At 40.4% G+C, this 20,414-nt stretch overlaps 1 protein-coding gene across 5 annotated transcripts in view; it reads left to right on the plus strand.

Moving 5' to 3' along the window:
• pfkpa (phosphofructokinase, platelet a) overlaps window positions 1-20,414 on the plus strand; it is a 107,352-nt gene that overhangs the window by 49,488 nt on the left and 37,450 nt on the right. For all 5 annotated transcript variants that reach the window (XM_048614710.1, XM_048614726.1, XM_048614736.1 and 2 more), the window contains 4 exons: window positions 5,235-5,299; window positions 9,640-9,709; window positions 15,269-15,415; window positions 18,965-19,035. In XM_048614710.1, coding sequence (XP_048470667.1) covers window positions 5,235-5,299; window positions 9,640-9,709; window positions 15,269-15,415; window positions 18,965-19,035 — 353 coding nt within the window. The remainder of the gene's footprint in view (window positions 1-5,234; window positions 5,300-9,639; window positions 9,710-15,268; window positions 15,416-18,964; window positions 19,036-20,414) is intronic.

The raw sequence follows: 20,414 nt of genomic DNA on the forward strand, positions 1-20,414 counted from the left end.
TGCAGTGTTGATGCTTTAATCATTAAACATTTATATGAATGTCATTGAGTAGAATGACCCAAAATATAGGAGGAGAGCTTTTCTGCTGCAAAAAATATGACCAACAGAGAGCATGTTAATGTCTGTGATAATGTATAATGCTAGAATGAAAGCTTATCATAAATCCAATTGTGACAACAAATCACATCACAGTTAAGGCAAACCTTGTAAAAGTGGTACAGATTGTGTCTATTATTCTCTACTTATACGGTTATCGGTCCTTTCAAACAGTCTTTCTAAAGCTTTATAGAGTAAGTACAAACGTTGAAAACTGAGGTAACAGAAAGCACTGAAATCAAAATACAGATCATTGGTATCTAAAAAAGGGGAATCCATTTAAAAGAAAATTGTTGACAATTGGTCTGGAGGTGGTGGCAGTTACTGCTAAATATTATTATAGAGTGGCCACAGGCAACAAATGGATTTGACATTCTGTGACCAGTGACTTACAAGTACTGCCATCTAGCATACCTACTTTATCATACTCATTAGAGGTAAAAATCACACCTTTCTTGTATTTGTTTTTGGGACGACGACATTACTGCCAACATTATTGCCCATCCCTAGTTGCCCTTGAGAAAGTGGTAGTGAGCAATCTTCCTGGATTGCTACAGCCTGTGAGGTGAAGGTATTTGCAGAATGCTGTTACAGAAGGAGTTTAAGGGTTTTGACCCAGTGATGGTGAAGAAAAAGCACTAGGATAACCTTTAGAGTGTCCAATGATGTCTGACTTGAAAGGGAATTTGCAGTTTGTGATATCCCAAATACCTGTGGCCCTTGTCCTTCTGAGAATATTGCACTCATTCACAGTGGAGGTGGGTAGTTTGGAGTAGATAGTGATTACTGACTGAATACTTACTTCATTTCCATTTCAGTTAAATATTGGTTAAGATCTGTTGGTAGGTAATATTAAGAAAGTAACAGCAGAACATTTAGCAGTTATAGTGTTTAATTTTAATTGATCAATCTGCTCAGGAAAGCAGTTAAATCATTTAGAGAACTTCATTTTAATTTCCCTTATTTTACTTTACACCTTAAATATTTACCATACAAATTAGACAAATGTGCACAAAGAAATGACCAAAATTGCCCATAAAATTGATTACTCAATCTGCAGCCTTGATGGCTGTAGATTTTACTCTAGTGTCAGTCAGGCTGCTGGCCAAGACTATTGTGAAGACAATTTATGTGTCAACGGTATAAATAAAGAACGTTGCTAGGGAGCAGTGAATAATTTGGTATTGTGCTGTGGTTGTGATGCTGAACTATCAATCCAAAGGAAATGGACCTTCTCTGGTAAGTCGAGGGTCAGCATTAAATGAAGCTTTTGGATCAGTAAGGGCAGTCACTATCAGCTCACCTCTGGATTTCAGTTCTTGGAGTCAGAGTCAGAGTCACACAGCATGGAAACAAGCCCTTCGGTCGATGCAGACCATTATCCCAAACTAACCTAGTTCCACCTGCCTGCGCTTGGCCCATATCCCTCCAAACCTTACCTATTCATGAACTTATCCAAATGTCTGTAACTATACCTGCATCTATCACTTTCTCTGGCAGTTTATTCCACACATGAACCACTGTCTGTACAAGAAAGTTTCCCCTCATGTCCTTTTAAAATCTTTCTCCTCTCACCTTAAAAATATGCCCTCCAATTTTGAACACCCCCAGCCTAGGAGAAAGACTCTTGTCATTCACCTTATCTATGCCCTTCATGATTTTATTTACCTCAATAAGGTCACCCCTTAACTTCCTTCATGCAGTCTTTCAGTCTATTTTTGTGTCTCAAACCCACTATTCCTGGCAACATCCTGGTAAATCTTTTCTGAACCGTCTGAAGTTTAATGATATCCTTTATATAACATGGTGACCAGAATTGCACACAGTATTCCAGAAGAGACCTCACCAACGTCCTGTACGACCTCAACATGACATCCTAACTCCTACACTCAAGGGTCTGAGCAATGAAGACAAGCATGCTAAATGCTTTTTTAACCACCCTGTCTACCTGTGATGCAAATTTCAAAGAATTATGCACCTGAACCCTTAGCTCGCTGTTCTACAACATTACCCAGGGCACTAGCATCCATATTTTTCCCAACTCACCCAAGCTTTAAGAAAAAAACTTGATGTTATAGGAAATTAGTAGCTTTGTTGCTGACTTTAGTAGTTTCTTTTAAAGAAAACCTAAGCACCAATTTAGCACAGGAAGAAAACTTTTCATTTATATTTGACATGAGAGGTGAATTGATACTAAAAAGGAACATTTCTCAGAATTTTTAAAGCACATTTCAATTTGTAAAGGAAAAGATTATAGCCTGATGTAGATGATCTCATGTGTCTTGTGCTCATGCTGCAGTCATGGCTGCGGACTGATGACACTTCCCATTCGTGAATTCTGGATATAACTTGCACCGGTTGCTCTGCATTAATCCCTGCGGTGGTGATGTAGCCTTTATCTCTAAGCCACACATTGATCACCATACTCCTAGCAACTTCTCCTTTGAGCATCTCCTTTCGTTTCACTCCTCGTGCCTCTCAGTTAAGATCTGCTTGCCTGAGCATCACACCAAGTTTCATGTTCAGATATTTTCTTGGCTTTTCTCCCTCAGCTTCCACATTGAGTCACTTCTCGTCCTCAGTGATTACAGTTTCTCATCTCAAATTGCGTTGCTGCCACTCCCTCAAACTCTCTTTAGCCCCAAAGACTCATCCTATTGTATAAATTTTCCTACCATTATTCATGGGCACTCCTTCAATCTTTCCATCTTGCAGGGCCTTCCTAACTCTATTGTAACTGGCAGTGATGAGGCAATCTGTGATCACTTTCCTGTATTGCTCCCTACCCATATTTTCCCTAGTCCCCAACTCCCCCCAATCCCAAAAATCCCTTCTCCTTTTAATGTCTAACCTTGGAAAATTAATTTCTGCTGTTACTTGTTTGCATAATCTGATCCTACAAGACCATAGGATATAAGAATAGAATTAGGCTATTCAGCCCTTCGAGTCTGCTGCATCATTTGATCATGGCTGATATGTTTCTCAACCCTATTTTCCTCCCTTCTCCCTGTAATCCTTGATTCCTTACCAATCAAGAACCTAAGAATCCTCTTCAACACATTAGTGTCTTTATCCCTGTTTAAAATATTACCTCCTCTCTTCCTTGTCAATTCTCTTGTTTGTCCACTTACGTTAGTTTGAAAATCATTGGCAGGCAACTGGTTTAACCATTTGTTTCCAGGTCTGGCTGCACCACATTAAGCCTTATATGAGCTATTATTGACTCTTGCTGTATTGCTAGAAGTGCTCACAGTTGAAACATCACCCAGGGATCCATCATCTATTTCATTGCACCATCCTTCCCTCCTCCTGCAATCTTAGCTGTAACAAAGAAGCATGCAGAAGTTGGGGACTTCTTTTGCCCCAGAGATTGAGTCCATTCATTCAGCTGCCCCTGCTACTCCCTGTCATTTTCCTTCTTCATCTGGTCACATTTGCCGATTTGTTCCCCACTGTCCTAGTCCAGAATTCATCAGTTTCCATTCCATATCCTACCTTTCACTATCTGATAAGTTCTGAGTTCTGAGGAAGGGTCACCAGACCCGAAACGTTAACTCTGTTCTTTTTCTTCACAGGTTCTGCCTGACCTGCTGAGTTTTTCCAGCAACTTCGTTTTTGTTTCACTATCTGATCTTGTTGTATCCATGACTCCTAATGCCTATTTTCTTGCTTCTATTCCAATGAAGCCCTTGACTGCTAAATGTCCCTTTCTGAACCTCATGTTAGCTCATATGAATAGTTCCTTCTCCTCAGATACTGCACTTCCCCCCCCATCCTTTTAACTGTGCTGTCATCACTCATATAAAAAAAACCCTGATCCTCATGTCCTTGTAAACTCCTGCTCTCTCTCTCAACTTCTTTTTCTTCTTAATTCCTTTAACCTCTAATTCTATACTCATTTTCCCTCAACTCTGTGTTGAATTCCTTCAATTTGATTTTCAGCCTTGCCACAATATTGAAATGACTCATAGTAAAGTTGCAAGTAACATTATTTTATGACTGTGATTAAACTGTCCCTTTTCAATTTTCTCGATCATCTTACAGACTTTGACACAGCTCACCATACCATTCACCTCTCGTGCTTTTTCTCTGACATGTCTAGCTAGGTGGAAGTTCCTTTGCTTTGGTTTCACTCTTACACATTAAATCACAGCCACAGCAACACTTGCAATAACTTCACTTCCCATTTCCCAACTGTTCCATGTTGACCTCACCAACCTTCCCACCAAAAAAAAATCTTGTCCCTGGGTCATTCTGGTTTTCCCTCAGTGACATCATCTGAAAAACTGTGTCAGATTCCACATATATGCTGATGATACTTAGTTTTACCTCACCATCGGCCCTCTTGACCATTTCATTCGTCTCTAAATTTCTTCCCTAATGTCCTGGACTGGCTGAATGGAAACATTCTCCAACTGAGTATCAGAAAGATGAAAATCATTGTTTGCAGTCCCTGCCTCTGTTCTGTAGCCAATGATTTTATCCCTGACTTTCAGCTGCTCATCGCAGCTGAAAGACTTACCCAAGTCTTTGTTGCATCCGGATTATGTAACAGGCTGCTACATAAACTTGAGGTCATCTAAATCTCTGTGTCACGTGTCTTAATTCACAACAAGCTTGGTTCAGCTTGTGCTCCTGTTCTTGTTGACCTACATTAGCTGATGTTTGATCAGTGCTTCAATTCTAAAATCCTTGTCCCAATCTACAGCCTTGCTCCTCTTTACCTCTGTCAATGCCTCTGGTTTATTAGCCTCTTAGACATCCTGCAGCTCTCCCCCAACATTGGGCTCTCGACTGTCAAGTTTAATTACTCCATATGCCCTCAGCTGCCATGGTACAATGGCTGGAGTTTCCTCCCTAAACCCCTCTGCCTCGATATCAAACTTACCTCCTTTAAGACATTCATTCTTTGGCCATGCTTTTGGTCATCCATCCTTGTGTGGCTCTAATCTTATTGTAATTTTCGAATTTTTTTTATTGTAATCTTCTAATCCTATTGTATTATTGCATCTGTCAATGACCTTGAAAACTTTTACAAGATAAATGCAAATTGCCATCATTGTAGTAATCATAATTGTAATACTAATTGTTTAGACTTTGTAACTTCTACATTTTATTCTCTTAAAATATGACGTTAGACGCAAGAAGTCCAAAAAGCCATGGATGAAGGGAGGTTTGATGCAGCAGTGAAACTGCGAGGCAGGTAAGGAGACTGCAGTGTGAAATTGGCATCATTAATGTCCATCGTTACTTCGCAATAACGCCCACTATGCTCGTGCACACTTTTAGGCTGAATTGTGCCAAAATTCCTAGTAGTAAAGATGTTGGTTCATGTGAAAGTTTGCTGGAAGCATGCAGAGCAGGAGGATCACACAGTCCATCAAGAGTGAAAATCTGACGTAATGCCAGTATTGCCGGTTTCAAGATCAACAACTTTTTATATTCAACAAGAACAGGAAGTGATCATTAAAGTGATCATAAAATCATAGAGACATAGAGATGTACAGCACAGAAACAGATCCTTTCGTCCACGTCATCCATGTCGACCACATATCCTAAATAAATTTAGTCCATTTGCCAGAATTTAGCTCATATCTCACTGAACCCTTCCTATTCATATACCCATCCAGATACCTTTTAAATGTTGTCATTGTACCAGCCTCCACCACTTCCTCTGGTTGTTCATTCCATTCACACATCACACTTGCATGAAAAGGTTGCCCCTTGGGTCCCTTTCAAATCTTTCTCTTCTCATCTTAAACCTATGCCCTCTAGTTTTGGACTCCCCCTACACTGGGGAAAAGACCCTCATAATTTTATAAACTTCCATAATGTCACTCCTCAGTGTCCGATGATGTAGGGAATATAGCCCCAACCGATTTAAGCCTCTCATTATAGCTCAAACCCTCCAAACCTGTAAATCTTTTCTGAACCCTTTCAAGTTTCACAACATCTTTCCTATAGCAAGGAGACCAGAATTGAATGTAGTATTCCAAACGTGACCTAATCAATGTCCTGTACAGCCCCAACACGACCTCCCAACTCCTAAACTCAATGCACTTACCAATAAAGACAAACATTCCAAACCACCATCGTCACTACCCTGTCTGCCTGCAACTCTATTTTCAAGGAGCTATGAATCTGCATTCCAAGGTCTCTTTCTTCAGCAACACTCCCCAAGACCTTACCATTAAATGTATAAATCCTGCCCTGATTTCCCTTACCAAAATGTAGCACCCCACATTTATCTGGATTAAGCTACTTCTTCCATTCCTTGGCCCATCAGCCCATCTGATCCAGGTCCCATTATATTCTGAGGTAAGCTTCTTCGCTGTCCACTACACCTCCAATTTTGGTGTCATATACAAACTTACTAACCATACATCCTATGTTCACATCCAAATCATTCATATAAGTGACAAAAAGCAATGGACCCAGCACTGATCCCTGTGGCACACCACTAGTCACAGGCCTCCAGTCTGAAAAGCAACCCTCCACCACCACCCTCTGTCTCCTGCCTTCAAGCTAATTTTTGTATTGAATTGGCTAGTTCTCCCTGTATTTCATCTGACTTAACCTTGCTAACCAGTCTACCATGCGGAACCTTGTCAAAAGTCCAGCACAACTTGCCTTCGAAGTTTATTTGCATGCAGTCGTTCTGTGCAGAATAAATTCCATTAATATTTAGATTACATTTTTCTGTATTTATTAAAAATACAGATGTTGGGACATACCAAATCAAATGTTATCATTGTTGGGTGTGTGATATTTCTCTTTTATTTCTTTGATTTCTTGCCCTTTTTTATCCCTCTCTCATTGGTTGAGCAATTGACACAAATTATTGGCTTATGTGCTGAAACACTGGGTGAGGCTTTACCTTGCTGTTCCTCCAGAAGGTGTTCCACAGCATCACTACAGTGCGGGAAGAGGCCATTCGGCCATCGAGTCCATACCAACCCTCCGAGGAGCGTCCCACCCAGACCCAAACTCCCACCCTATCCCTGTAACACCACATTAACCTAGCTATCCCACCTAACTTACACATTCCTGGACACTACAGCCAATTTACAGGCTAATCTAATCGGAAGATCTTTGGACTGTGGGAGAAAATCGGAGCACCCAGAGGAAACCCGCGCAGACACAGGGAGAATGTGCAAACTTCACACAGACAGTCACTCAGGAGTGAAATCAAACCTGGGTCCCTGGCGCTGTGAAGTAGCGTTAACCATTGAGCCACCCTGCTGCCCTTTCACAAAGATAAGTTTCTTTTCCCCTCTTGCCCGCCTGCAAGGCAGCTGGCAGGTCTGTAAAACACAGGGAAATGTTTCATTTTGTGCGTTACCTATTGAGTGTCAATGTGGCGCAATTAAAATGAATTGATGATAGCCACCTGCCAATAACATTGCATTAATTTGTACTTCATTTAGCTGCGTTAGATTTTACTTTTCTCCCAGGCTAAACTCTGACACATAGTGAGAAGCTTGTTGAATTATTCACATTTCTGTCATTTACCAAGGGGAATAAGCCTCTTGTCCAATGCTAGTTTGCAACTTCTTGTTGGTAGTTAAAGAGGATAATGAGAATAAATGCTCTTGTTGTTCTTGCCTGGAATGGATTTCTCTTGCTTCTTATATTCCTGATGTTAAACAAATCATATCAGGTCATAGGTGATAACCACTAGATAGAGTACTGTAGAAGACTGTAAATTGACAAAAGACTATTGCAAAAATAAAATGCAGCATTTGGATCTGAAGTTTGCAGCAAAACGAAGGCGAAGAATAGCATACTGATCCACCGAAGAAAACCGCACTCTTCTCTCGCCACAAATTGTGTCATTCTCCCCAGTCAATGTCAGGCTCAACAAAACTGTTTGTAAGTCTGGCCACCTGTTTGACCCTGAGATTTGCTTCCAGTCATATATCCACATGAAAACTGGCAGCTCTGGGTCACCCATGCTTTTGCTACTTCCAGACTCGGTCTACTATTGCTTTTCTGATTAGATTTTAAGGTCTATAAATTTTAGTTTGTTCAGAACTTTTCTGCTTGCATCCTAACCCATATCATTTTTCACTCAACCCATAAATTCTGTACTCACTGACGCACGTTGACTATCGATCTACCTTATTTTGAAATTCTCACCTTTTTTTTCTATTCATTTGTGGGATGTGGGCATCTTTGGTGAATTTCTGCAGTGCATCTTGTAGATAGTACACACTGCTGCCACTGAGCGTCAGTGGTGGAGGGAGTGGGGGTTTGTGGATGCAGTGCGAATCAAGCAGGCTGCTTTGTCCTGGATGGTGTCGAGCTTCTTGAGTGTTGTTGGGGCTGTACTCATCCAGGCAAGTGGGGAGTATTCCATCATGCTCCTGGCTTGTGTCTTGAAGATAGTGGACAGGCTTTGAGAAGTTAGGAGGTGAGTTACTTGCTGCAGTATTCCCAGCCTCCGGCCTGCTATTGTAGCCATTATGTTTATGTGGTGAGTCCAGTTGAGTCTCTGGTCAATAACCCCCAGGATGTTGATAGTGGGGAATTCAGTGATGGTAACACCATTGAATGTCAAGGAGCGGTGGTTAGATTGTCTCTCATTGGTGATGGTCAGATCATCACATGGCTTTGTGTCTTGGTATCTCTACAACTTCCCACAACCTTAAAGTACTGCACTTTTTGTAATCTGCCTCCTTGTCCATCACCCACTGTCTTTGATCCACGTTCTACAGTGGTGCCATCTGAGTCTTAAACTTTGAAATTTATCCTGTAACTGTACATGCACCTTTCAGAACCTCTTTATGACCTACTTCTTTGCTAAATATTGTGACTACCGTCTCTAATATTTCCTTTTAGATTTGTCAATTATTATCCAATCAGGCTCTGAGAAAATGCATTTTTTTTAATATGCCAAAGATGCTTCATGAATGCCAGTTATTATTTTTGACGTGATAAATTCTTAACATAGTATATGCATTCTAAAGACCATGTGGGGATGTCTGGGCTATAGTCAAGAGTGCAAAACTAAGTAATTACTAAATAGCACCTTAATAAAATCAGATGGATTAGTTGGCTTAATCTTAAAAGTTTCATTCTGTTAATGTTGGTGTGTTATATCAGTTTTGGAACTTATGGCATCTGTTTGTCAATTAGCTCAAATGTTATCCACATTCAGGAAAGTGATTTTTTCTGTTCAATTAGTACAATAAAGTAAGTAAGTAAAATCGACATAGTTCCAGCAGACCATAGGGCAGTTCTCCCATCAGGGAGAGAGAGCTAGTGGCAGTTTAACCTGAAGGTCACCATGCCTCAGGTAAGGGGCAAGATGGGACCTTCATGGTAACCTCAGCCAGTATAGGCATTGAATCCACGCTGTTGGTGTCCCTCTGCATCGCTAACCAACCCCCATACTTAGCATAATGTATTATTTTTAATGCACAACACCATAACGTAGTTATTGTATAATTAATGTCATTAATATTGCCTAAACTTTCATATCTTGTCTTGAGATGTAATTCTAGTCTATGCTAATTTATGTATTATTGTTTTTATAAACAGGAGTTTTGAGAACAATTTAAGGATTTATAAGTTGTTGGTACACAAGAAACCGGATAACGAGCAGACTCGCGTAAGTCCACATTGATTTGAGAATCACAGAGGCAATCACAAGAATTATGTTTCTAAATGGCAATACAGACGTGGAGAGTAATAATTTGTAGCTGTAGACACTTTGCAGAAGGCCTTGACTTTATTATAATGTAAAACAGGTCAGACAGCAAGCAGCCCATTTTATGGTTGGAACAGTTTTTCCCTTCCAGTGAATTAAATGAAAATATGAGTTGAGACTGAAATAAAACAAACAGCTTTCTCTTGCACTTTGCTGATTGCATTGATTACAAAATATTAAAATTCATTTTAGTGCTTTTTCCACCTGCTCCGTTGTGATTTTTGGTCCAATCTGATATTTTTCATGGATATCTGCATCGATCTCCAAGATACAGAATGAAGATATTACGTGGTTAGAGATTTCTGTCCAACAGCAATGAGGGACAAGGCTCAATGCTCTTCTTTTACAAGAAAAAGAATGTTGCATTCAATGTTACATAATACTCTTGTTGATTCTCCCTTCTCTTATACATACTATGAACCAATTTATAGGTTTTATTTTAATAAATTCAAATTTCTGCCATAGTGGGATTTGAACCCATGTCCTCAAAGCCTGGGACTTTGGATTACCAGTCCAGTGACTGACACCAACTCCCCAGTAATTTTATTTTCATTCGTGGGATAAGTGCCTTGCTGGGCCAGCACTTATTGTCCATCCCTAATCCCCCAGAGGGCAGCTAAGGGTCAACCACATTGCTGTGGGCCTGGAGACTCATGTAGGCCAGACCGGGTAAGGGTGGCAGTTTCCTTCCCTAAAGGACATTAGTGAACCAGATGGGGGTTTCCAACAATTGACAATGGATTCATGTCATTATTAGACTCATAATTCCAGATTTTTTTAATTGAATTCAAATTCCACCATCTGCCATGGTAGGATTTGCATCCCAGTTCGCAGAGCATTAGCTGGGTCTCTGGATTAGCACTGAAAACAAAAATTGCTGGAGATCACAGCAGGTCAGGCAGCATCCACAGAGAGAGAGCAAGCTAACGTTTCAAATCTAGATGACTCTTAATCAGATCCGATGAAGAGTCAACCAGATTCAAAATGTTAGCTTACTCTCTCTCCACGGATACTACCTGACCCGCTGTGATCTCCAGCAATTTTTGTTTTCTGTACAGACTACAGCATCTGCAGTAATTTGCTCTTGTCTGGATTGATAGTCCAGTGATAATACCACTAGACCATTGCCTCCTCATGTATGTAGATATAAATACAATATAGGTACAACATCGGAACAAAGGAATAAATGCAACCTTATTATAGCATAAGCATTGACCCCAAATTGGGCTCTCGTGATTCAGAATGATAAAATAACTCAAATTAGTCACATCTCTTTAAAAAAAATGAAAACAACCTATGGAAAACACAGAACAAGTCTCATAACACCCTTACACAGGCATGGCTTTCTAGTCAGTCTGTCCATTAATATCACATTCCTCTGTAATTTTCAGTGGTTGACTTGTTGACCACTTGGCTACAGCAGTGACTTCTGGAAGCAGCATGCCTTTAAATCAAATTTCTGGCTCAAATCCAGCCTTTCGAGTCTTCTATCCATTGTTTCTCAAAACAAAAAGTCTGAAAACAACATGTGCCTTATCTCTTTCAGACTTGGCAGAATCTGTAAATCTGTTCATAAAGCTAAGATTGTTCACCTATCTGTGACAATGTCTCTCAAATGCTTTCTGTCTGTTAATCAAATCCCATTGCATTGTAAGGTCATTCCAGCATGTAGTCCCAGGGTCAGTACAATAAGGACAATACATTTTTTAAACAGCAAAAGAGGTACTTGGGCATAAACATCTGGGGGCAAAACAATATCCAGTCAAAACACAGCTGGATGTCCTTGGGAGCAGGGCCAAAATCTGTGGCCAGTATACACTGCTCCTGATTATAACAATTCTTTTTGACATAATCAAAGCACAATTTGGTTTAAATCAAAGTTGACAAAGTAATAACGAAAACAGACATAGCTGGAGAAACTTAGCAGGCCTGGCAGCATTAGTGGAGAGAAAGGGAAGTTAATGTTTCAGGTCCAGAGACTCTTCTTCAGAACAGATAATAGCTAGGAAAAGGTTGATACATATGCTGGGTTGTTGCGGGAGGTGCTGGGGAGTATACGATAATTGGGGATGGAGTCAGAGATGGAGGATTGCAATTTGGCAGACAAAGGGTATTGATTGGGTTCGGGGAAAAAAAAAATCTGTGAATGGCAACCGTTAGCAGGTCAAACCCGGAAATTACAGACCAGTGAATCTCATGTCAGTGGTAGGGAAACTAATGCAAGGTGATGCAACTTGGCCGAAGAAACAAGATGAGGGAGTATTCAATGAATAGCAGGACACTGGGTAGCTTAGAGGAACAGAAGGATCTCGGGGTAATTATTCACAGATCCCTGAAGTCAGCAGAGCACATGAATAGGATAGTTAAGAATGCATTTGGGACACTTGCTTTCATCAGTCGTGGCATAGAGTATAAGAGCAAGGAGGTAATGTTGGAGTTGTACAGAGCGTTGTTGGGCTACAGCTGGAGTACTGTGTGCAGTTCTGGTCACTTCACTACAGGAAGGATGTGATAGCATTAGAGTGGGTACAGAGGAAGTTCAGTAGGAAGTTGCCTGGAATGGAGAGATTGAGCTATAAGGAGAGACTAGATAGGCTTGGATTGTTTTCTTTAGAATAGCAAAGACTGAGGGGGGCCATGGTTGAGGTGTATAAGATTATGAGAAGTATGGACAGTGTGGATAGACAGCAGCTGTTCCCCTTGGTTGAGGAGTCAATCACAAAAAGGCGTAGTTTTAGGGTAAAGGGCAGGAAATTTAGAAGGGACAGTGGGTGGTGGGAATCTGGAATGCACTGCCTGGGAAGGTAGTTGAGACTGGAAACCTTACAACCTGTAAAAAATATTTGGATGAGCACTTGCGAGGTCATGACATTCAGGGATATGGGACAAGTGCAGGAAGGAGGAATTAGCACACCTTTAGTGGTAGTTATGTTGGTGCAAACTCGATGGGCTGAAGGGCTTTTTCTACGCTGTATGATTCTATGAGGAGAGTGGTCTCATTGAAACTGAGAGAATACTAAGTGGCCTGGATAGAGTGGATGTGGAGAAGATGTTTTCATTAGTAGGAGAGACTAGCACCCGAGGGCACAGCCTCAGAATGAAAGGATGACCCTTTAGAGCTGAGATGAGGAGGAATTTCTTCAGCCAGAGAGTGGTGAATCTGTGGAACTCATTGCTGCAGAGGGCTGTAGAGACCAGGTCACTGTACTTAAAACAAAGATAAATAGGTTCTTGATTGATAAGGGGATAACGGCTTACAGCGAGAAAGCAGGAGAATGGTGTTGAAAAACATGTCAGCTATGATCAAATGGTGGAGCAGACTCAATGGGTAGAATGGCCTAATTCTGTTGCTATATCGTATGGCTTTCCTGCTCTTCCAATGCCAACCTGCACAGGTTGTAGTTCTTGGCTATCTGAAGGGATGAAGATAAAAGGATAAGGTGTGTTGAGGGGAGGGAAAGACAGCAAATGATGCATTCCTATGCCATCTGCAGCTTGAAAATGAGAGGAGATTGGGAGATGATGGTTACGTGGACCATGAGAAGGCAGAATAGGTGTGATGGTTTCATGCTTTCACGTCAAAGCGACTGAAGGCTATCCTGCAAGAACATTGACAGTTTTCCACAATGATGCTCCACAGCCTTCTACTAGCCATACTGCAGCCACTGGAATACCATTGTGTAGGAGCATTAGGACAGGCAACAACACACTGTTGGCAGGCTCTTGAGGAATGCATGTCATCCACAGCCATGGCAGCTCCTGTGATAACAACTACTATCTCCTCCACTTGGGGGAGACATGTAGCAATTGGCTATCCTGTGACTTTTAAATGCTGATACCTCGAGTTCTGCACCACCTTGTCCAATACTGAGTCTGTGAGGGTGAGCGAATATTGGGTATGAATCATGATTTATTACATGGTAAGGGATGGGGATGTGGTTCAATGGAGCAGGGGCTGAGGTTAGTAGTGCAGTTGATTTGCCATGGCATTTCAAAGAAGTTGACCATTTGTATGAGGTCATTGAGCTGATTGTACTACCACCTCGTATCCTTGAAATTAGATTCCTGGTAGTAAATGTCAGGGCACTCTAATTTTCCTGTCTTTGCAGTGCTTGTCCGGAACATATCCTACTATCATGCTCCACCTCTCCTCATGAATAACTGACTTCTTAGTTCCTCTCCACCTCACGAACCTAGGAATCTGGTGGGATGGGCAATCTTGGAGCCCCATTTGTCTGCATTCCCCATTTAATTGGGACTTAATGGCTAGTAATATCATCACTGGGTTATATCCCACCACAGTGTGGCAACTGGTGGAATTTGAATTCAGTTAATTAATCTGGAATTAAATCCTTGTCCCACTAATGGTGACCATCCATCCTTTGTTGATTGTCATAAAAAATGCAGCCTGGTTTGCTAATATCCTTTTGGAAGGAAATCTGCCATCCTTACCTGATCTGGTCTGCTTGTGACTCCAGATCCACATCAACATGGTTGATGTTTATCTGCTCTCTGAAGTTACCTAAACAGCCCCTCAGATGTATCAAACCATAAAGGAATGGAGTGTTGGTGTACCAACCCTTCCATGAACTGTAGTGGCTCAAGAAGGCAGTTCACCACCACTTTCTTAAGGGCATTTAGGGATGGGCATGAAATAGTGACCCAGCCCACATCCCATGAATCAATTTAAAAAATCAAGATCACATTTTCATTAATTTCCAAAACCTGTTCTAACTGCAACACGTGTCTTCTTTAAAAGAGGCTAACTTTATGGAGTGCTAGACTTTCACAATTTTAGAAATTATGTCTCGAAGAATGAAAGTGAAATATAAATAATTTGGGCTAAACTTATACTGAATCTTGGTCAGACCACCACTTGAGCATTTTGTACCGTTCTGTTCGCTGTCATTACATAGGAGATTTAGAAGCACTGGAGAAGGTGCAAAGGAAATTTATAAGCATGATACTAGAAGTGTGGAGTTGGGCAGATGACATGGGGTTGGGTGGTGACAGTGATAAAAGGAGAGGCTGACCTACTTGTCTATAAAATTATGAAAATTTTTTTGCAATGTAGACACAGAGAAGGTTTCCCATGTGTGGTAAGAACAAAACCCATGCAGTAGTCTCTCAGAAATCAAATGGAAATTTTGGAAGAAGCTTCCTTACCCAGAAAGTGGTTAGAATGTGAGATATGATACCATGAAGAGTAAATGAGGCAAATTGGGGCATTTTAAGGGAAGTTGGATGAGCTCACTATGAAGAAAGGAACAGAAAGATGTGTTGATGGGGTTAGATGAAAGATGGTGGAAGAAAGCTTCTAAGGAGTATGAACACTGGTATGCACCATGTGATGTAAATACCTCATAATATTGTAAAATGGTTTGTTTCATCTGTAACATGACTGAGTACACCTAATCACATTGTATGTTGATCTGTATTTCCCTCTCCTTTCACCCTCAGAGCAAATTCAATGTGGCAGTCCTTAACGTGGGTGCCCCAGCAGCTGGCATGAATGCAGCTGTTCGCTCTGCCGTGAGAACTGGCATCTCCCAAGGTCACACAATGCTTGCAGTTTCTGATGGATTTGAGGGTTTTATAAAGGGACAGGTGAGTTAACTCATTGTCTGAACTTAACTTGTCTAAACGTGTTGTTTCCTGTATTTGAAATGGGCACCGACAATATTTTTAAAGAAGGTAGACGAGAAAATGAATTGTTTTGTCTACATTCTGAAGAAAATAACTGGTATCTCTCATTTTTGGGTAAGCATGTAAACATGTGACTATGCACTAAATGATTTTGAGCTACTGAGGGGACACCAATGTCAGTACCCCATCAGCTCCAGTGGCTATATCTTCAAATTTTTTAATCAGACTGACAATACCTGAAGCAGCTGCTTATTTTATTGATATGAAGTTTCATAGTTTATAATTATTATTTGAGCATTTGGGTTTGAAAGTAGAGTTTAATTATTCTAACAATCCTGATTAGATCTGAGCCAATGCCCTTGTCAATTAAAGCAGCAATTCTAACCTTGTCTCCAGCTCATGTCTGCCTTCCCAACAAGAGCATCAAGCATGTGGATTTCTCCAGGATGATGGAGCATGGTGGAGTTGGAAAGTTCCCAACTCCCAAGGTCCATTTCCTTGACATAAAAACATCTGACTCTTATCTTGCTATACCTCAGTGGGAAAATCAAAACTTAAAATTGGGCATTGTATGGTGCAATGTAGATGCTGCATTTCAGAGAAACGAGGCGTTTTATATTGGAGTGATAAAGAATGAGTTTGCACACCCAGTACTGGGTGTAGATGGATAAGTCATCTGTCCCTATTTCTGTATTCCCTAGAAGTTTCTTTCAAAGAAGCATTGGTATTGTGTAGGATCTGGTTGCTCATGTGGTGAAATAGGGAGGTCAGAAGAAATTTGATATGAATAATAAAATAAATCGAAAATAGCTTGGCCTTATTGACAATTGGCATGGTTGCCCATTGGGGATAGCACTTCTGCTTCACAGTTCCAGGGACCTAGGTTTGATTCCAGCCTTAGATAACTGTCTGTGTGGCGTTTGAATCTTCTTCCTGTGCCTGCTTCTTCCTGTGCCTGCGTGGGTTTCCTCCGGGTGCTTCAGTTTCCTCCCACAGTCCAAAGATGTGCTGGTAAGGTGGATTGGCCGTGCCTAAATTGCTGTGTAGTGTCCAGGGATGTACAGACTAGATGGAATAGCCGGGGATATCTGGGTGGGTTACTCTTCAGAGGGTCTCTGCAGACTCAATGGGCCATGGGGCCTCTATCTGCACTGTAGGGATTCTATAATTATCTTATAATGTTTGAAAATAAGGTCAAGCATTTACTCTTTAATTATTAAGTGTGAATTAATTCATGTGCTGGTGCTTACATTGGGTTGGAATGCAAACTCAGAGGCTGGAAATAAAATTTATTCTGATTCTCGTATTAAGTAGAGATCCCTAACACTACTACTTGTGTCTCAAGTTTTTAACCAGTTTGAAGTCTGGAGAGCACTCTGCTCCTCCTGCCTTTACAACAATGATTTGCTTTCTATAAGAGCTGACCTTTTGTTGGCAATCGCACATAAACCAATGTACAATTCCACTCTGTAATATTGAATCTTGGCGAAGATGCCAAAAGTGGTGTTTAAATACTTCATTTGCGTTTGAGAGGACCTAATCGACCATTCTGCATGACCACCAGGTATGCCAGAAAGATCACTTGGCCCACTTTTTCATCAGACTTCTTTTGGATGTGCTTGGAATTATAGGTACCCAAATTAAACCTTGTACCTGTTTTGCACCTGTCAAAATCAATGGCGCGAGTTCCAATTTTTACCTGCCTATAGTTTAAGATTTCACATTAGCAAAGAGTGAAATGGAGTTGAATAAATGTGGTGATTTTACGGCTGACTTTCAAATGGCAACTTCAGGATTATTATAAGATCCTAGTGGGTTTTCTGGTGTTAGGTAAGGAGACCGCTATCTTTACTCAGTCTGGTGACTTCACTTCTATACTTTTTTTTGTATTTTTAATGCCCTAACCCTGTTGAGGGAAGGGAATTACATAACCTCTATGCTAAAGATACCAGCATAATAAGAGCAAAGTGACAAGAAACATGCTCTGAGTGCAAATGTACGCTAAATTAAAAATCTCACACAAAAAGCTGCAACATTAGTTCGGTGCTGGAGAAGAAATTCATGTTGATGCAGAATAAGTTTTGGTTTAAGTTTGGACTTGGGATATATTTTTGGAATAGAAATCTGCTGTGTGCTTGGTCATGCCATACCAAGGTGTCCTGAATCCTATTGTTAATGATACATATTTCAAATAATAGCAAGCGCATCCCAGTGTTGAGAATATGAATTATTTAGCTGTGCGAATAGAAAGATTATCATTAGGTTGCAGACTGCTTTAGGCAAAGTTGGCAGTTTTCCTTTATATCTAGAAAGATCCTCTTGCCCTTTCAAATAATTGGAGAGACATAAAATAGTTTGAGCTTTTACTTTAACCTGATCAACAGACTTGCATTATGGCTGCTTCCCTTTTACAACAGTCTTACAACCAGCCCATTTGATTTGATCAGCTTGATACTGCTGCTTTTTAAATGAATTGAAATATCTTTGTTACTCAGAGCTGTAAGTGGATCAGTTAAGAGAAAGTGATTTCAACAATAAGAGAAGTTTCCATCTCAATTTCTTGCTTCCATCTAACATTTGATAGAAATTTTGTTATTCAGCTCCACACTCAATTGGAATGCGACCCTGAATGTTAGCCTAGAACCTATCCTCGGCTATGTGAAGAATGAATAGCTATTTTCTAAAGAAGAGGTCACTATTTAAAGCACATTACTCATCATTGTCTTTGAGTTAGAGTTGGATTGTTTCATTAACGAGAGTTATATGCAGCATGCTTTAAGGGTCTCACTACTGTAACGACTTTGGTTGGGAATGTTGTTGGCGATTAGGCCAACAAATGGCCTCATTTCACACAGTTTATTATTTAAAAGAAACAGTCATGGCTAAATGAACATGAAATAAAGCACTTTTTAAAAGTATACTTTCAGGTGCATGAAGAGGTAGTTAATTTTGTGAATTGATTTTCTTGTGAATGAGTTCATTACCTTCCAGACTCAGTGTAACCAGGAGGGAGCTTGAGCAGCTGAAGTGGTTTACTGATACGTGCAGTATTGCCACAAACCAGTGACTCCATAATTTTTAGATAGCCAAAACAGTCTATCTTAACAAGCACTTCAGATGAAGAATCGCACAGGGAGTTATTTGATAATCTCATATGCTACAGCAGTATAGAATGTATGTTCATGCCTGGGATTACCCACAAAACAAACAAAGCAAGTTCCAAAAGTCAGTCTGAGTAAACACTGAGTGGAGGCCTGGTGACTTGCTTACAGGGCGGTTCCGCCTTGGGTCAATTTCATGCAGCTGGTAACTGGCTCCTAAACAGTTTCGAAGCAGCAAAGATGAAAGAATGCCAGCAGATTCAGTGTTCTGTCTTACTTTGGGGAGTATTGCTTAGCATAGGAGTGTTTGAAGGCAAGGTAGTCAAAAATGGATAACAAGAAAAATAACAATCAGTTTTAAGAAGTACAAAATAAATTACAATGGCATCATTTTCTCTTCTTCCTTCAGATCAAAGAAATTAAGTGGGGCGACGTTGGAGGCTGGACAGGTCAAGGTGGTTCCCTTTTGGGTACTAAACGGTAAATACATTGCTAAATATGGTGTGTATGTCATTTAATCTTGAGTGAGTAGAAATGTACAGTGGCATTTTTAGATGTCACTCTTTTCAGAGGGCCGTGAGTCTTTCAAACCTGTCTTCCTGAAAAAGGCGATGAAATCAGATTCCTCGAATACTTTTAAGGCAGTGATAGACAGATTGCTGAGAAGGAAGGGGTGGAAGGTTATCAGGATAAGATGGGAATTCAGATTTGAGATTACAATTAAATCAGTCATAATTTTATTGAAGTGGGGAAGCAGGTCCGAGGGGTTGACTGTCTAATTCTTGTTCTCCATTTGTAGTCATGTTCAGTAATGAGTGAATTGAGTTAGAGTTTCTGGGAGATTAGCAAACAATTAAAATAGCATGGAGTGAATGTGCAGAAATTTGCTGAAAGGAAACCGATGGCAGCTGTGGCAGCAGAGAAAGAAGCTTTAGTGTCGAGATAGGGGTGACTCTCACTGAGGTTTGAATATCCGTAATGGTATTGCTGGGATAAGATGGATGAATCTTTACTTCTGATGTTTGTAACAAGATTGTTCAAATAGTTCTTGTACAGTGTAGTATGTATTTTGTTTCTGTTTTGTTTCATAAACATTCATGTGTCTTTCTTACTATATTTTCAGCCTCCTTAATATATGTACATTGCTTGACCTCCATAGTAAACCAAAAATTAAAACTTACGATCTATCAAACAGGTTTCATCATCAGCTGGAATCATAACTGAGTTTTTTTTTGGCGTTGAAGTGGTTTGTTTGCAAATAACTTCTAGCATTCAAAATGATAATTCCTTTCTTTTTCTGCTAATTGCAATATGTTTTTGTTAAGTACTCTGTTCGCATTAGGGTTTTGTAATTAATCAAGGAAAATATGATGTATTTCTGTCCAGTATAATGGTAACTGTAGGGATTGAGTGTTAGCATGAAGCCATAGAGTCATACAGCACGGAAACAGACCCTTTAGTCCAACCAGTCCACACTGACCATGTTCCCAAACTGAACTAGTCCCACTTGCCTGTGTTTAACTCATATCCCTCCAAACATTTCTTATTCTGGTACTTATCTAAATGTCTTTTAAACGTTGTAACTGTACCTGCATCCACCACTTCCTCTGGAAGTTCATTCCACCCATGAACCACCCTCGTGTCTTTTTTAAATCTTTCTCCTCTCGCCTTAAAGATATATGCCCTAATCTTGTAATCCCCCACCTGAGGGAAAAGACCTTTGTCATTCACCTTATCTATACCCCACATGATTTTATAAACCCCTATAAGGTCACCCCTCAACCTCCTATGCTCCAGTGAGAGAAGTGCCAACCTATCAGCCCTCCCCATAACTCAAACCCTCCATTCCCAGCAACATC

This window comes from Rhincodon typus, chromosome 2 (genome assembly GCF_021869965.1).
Source record: "Rhincodon typus isolate 14 chromosome 2, sRhiTyp1.1, whole genome shotgun sequence".
Classification (NCBI taxonomy): domain Eukaryota; kingdom Metazoa; phylum Chordata; class Chondrichthyes; order Orectolobiformes; family Rhincodontidae; genus Rhincodon; species Rhincodon typus.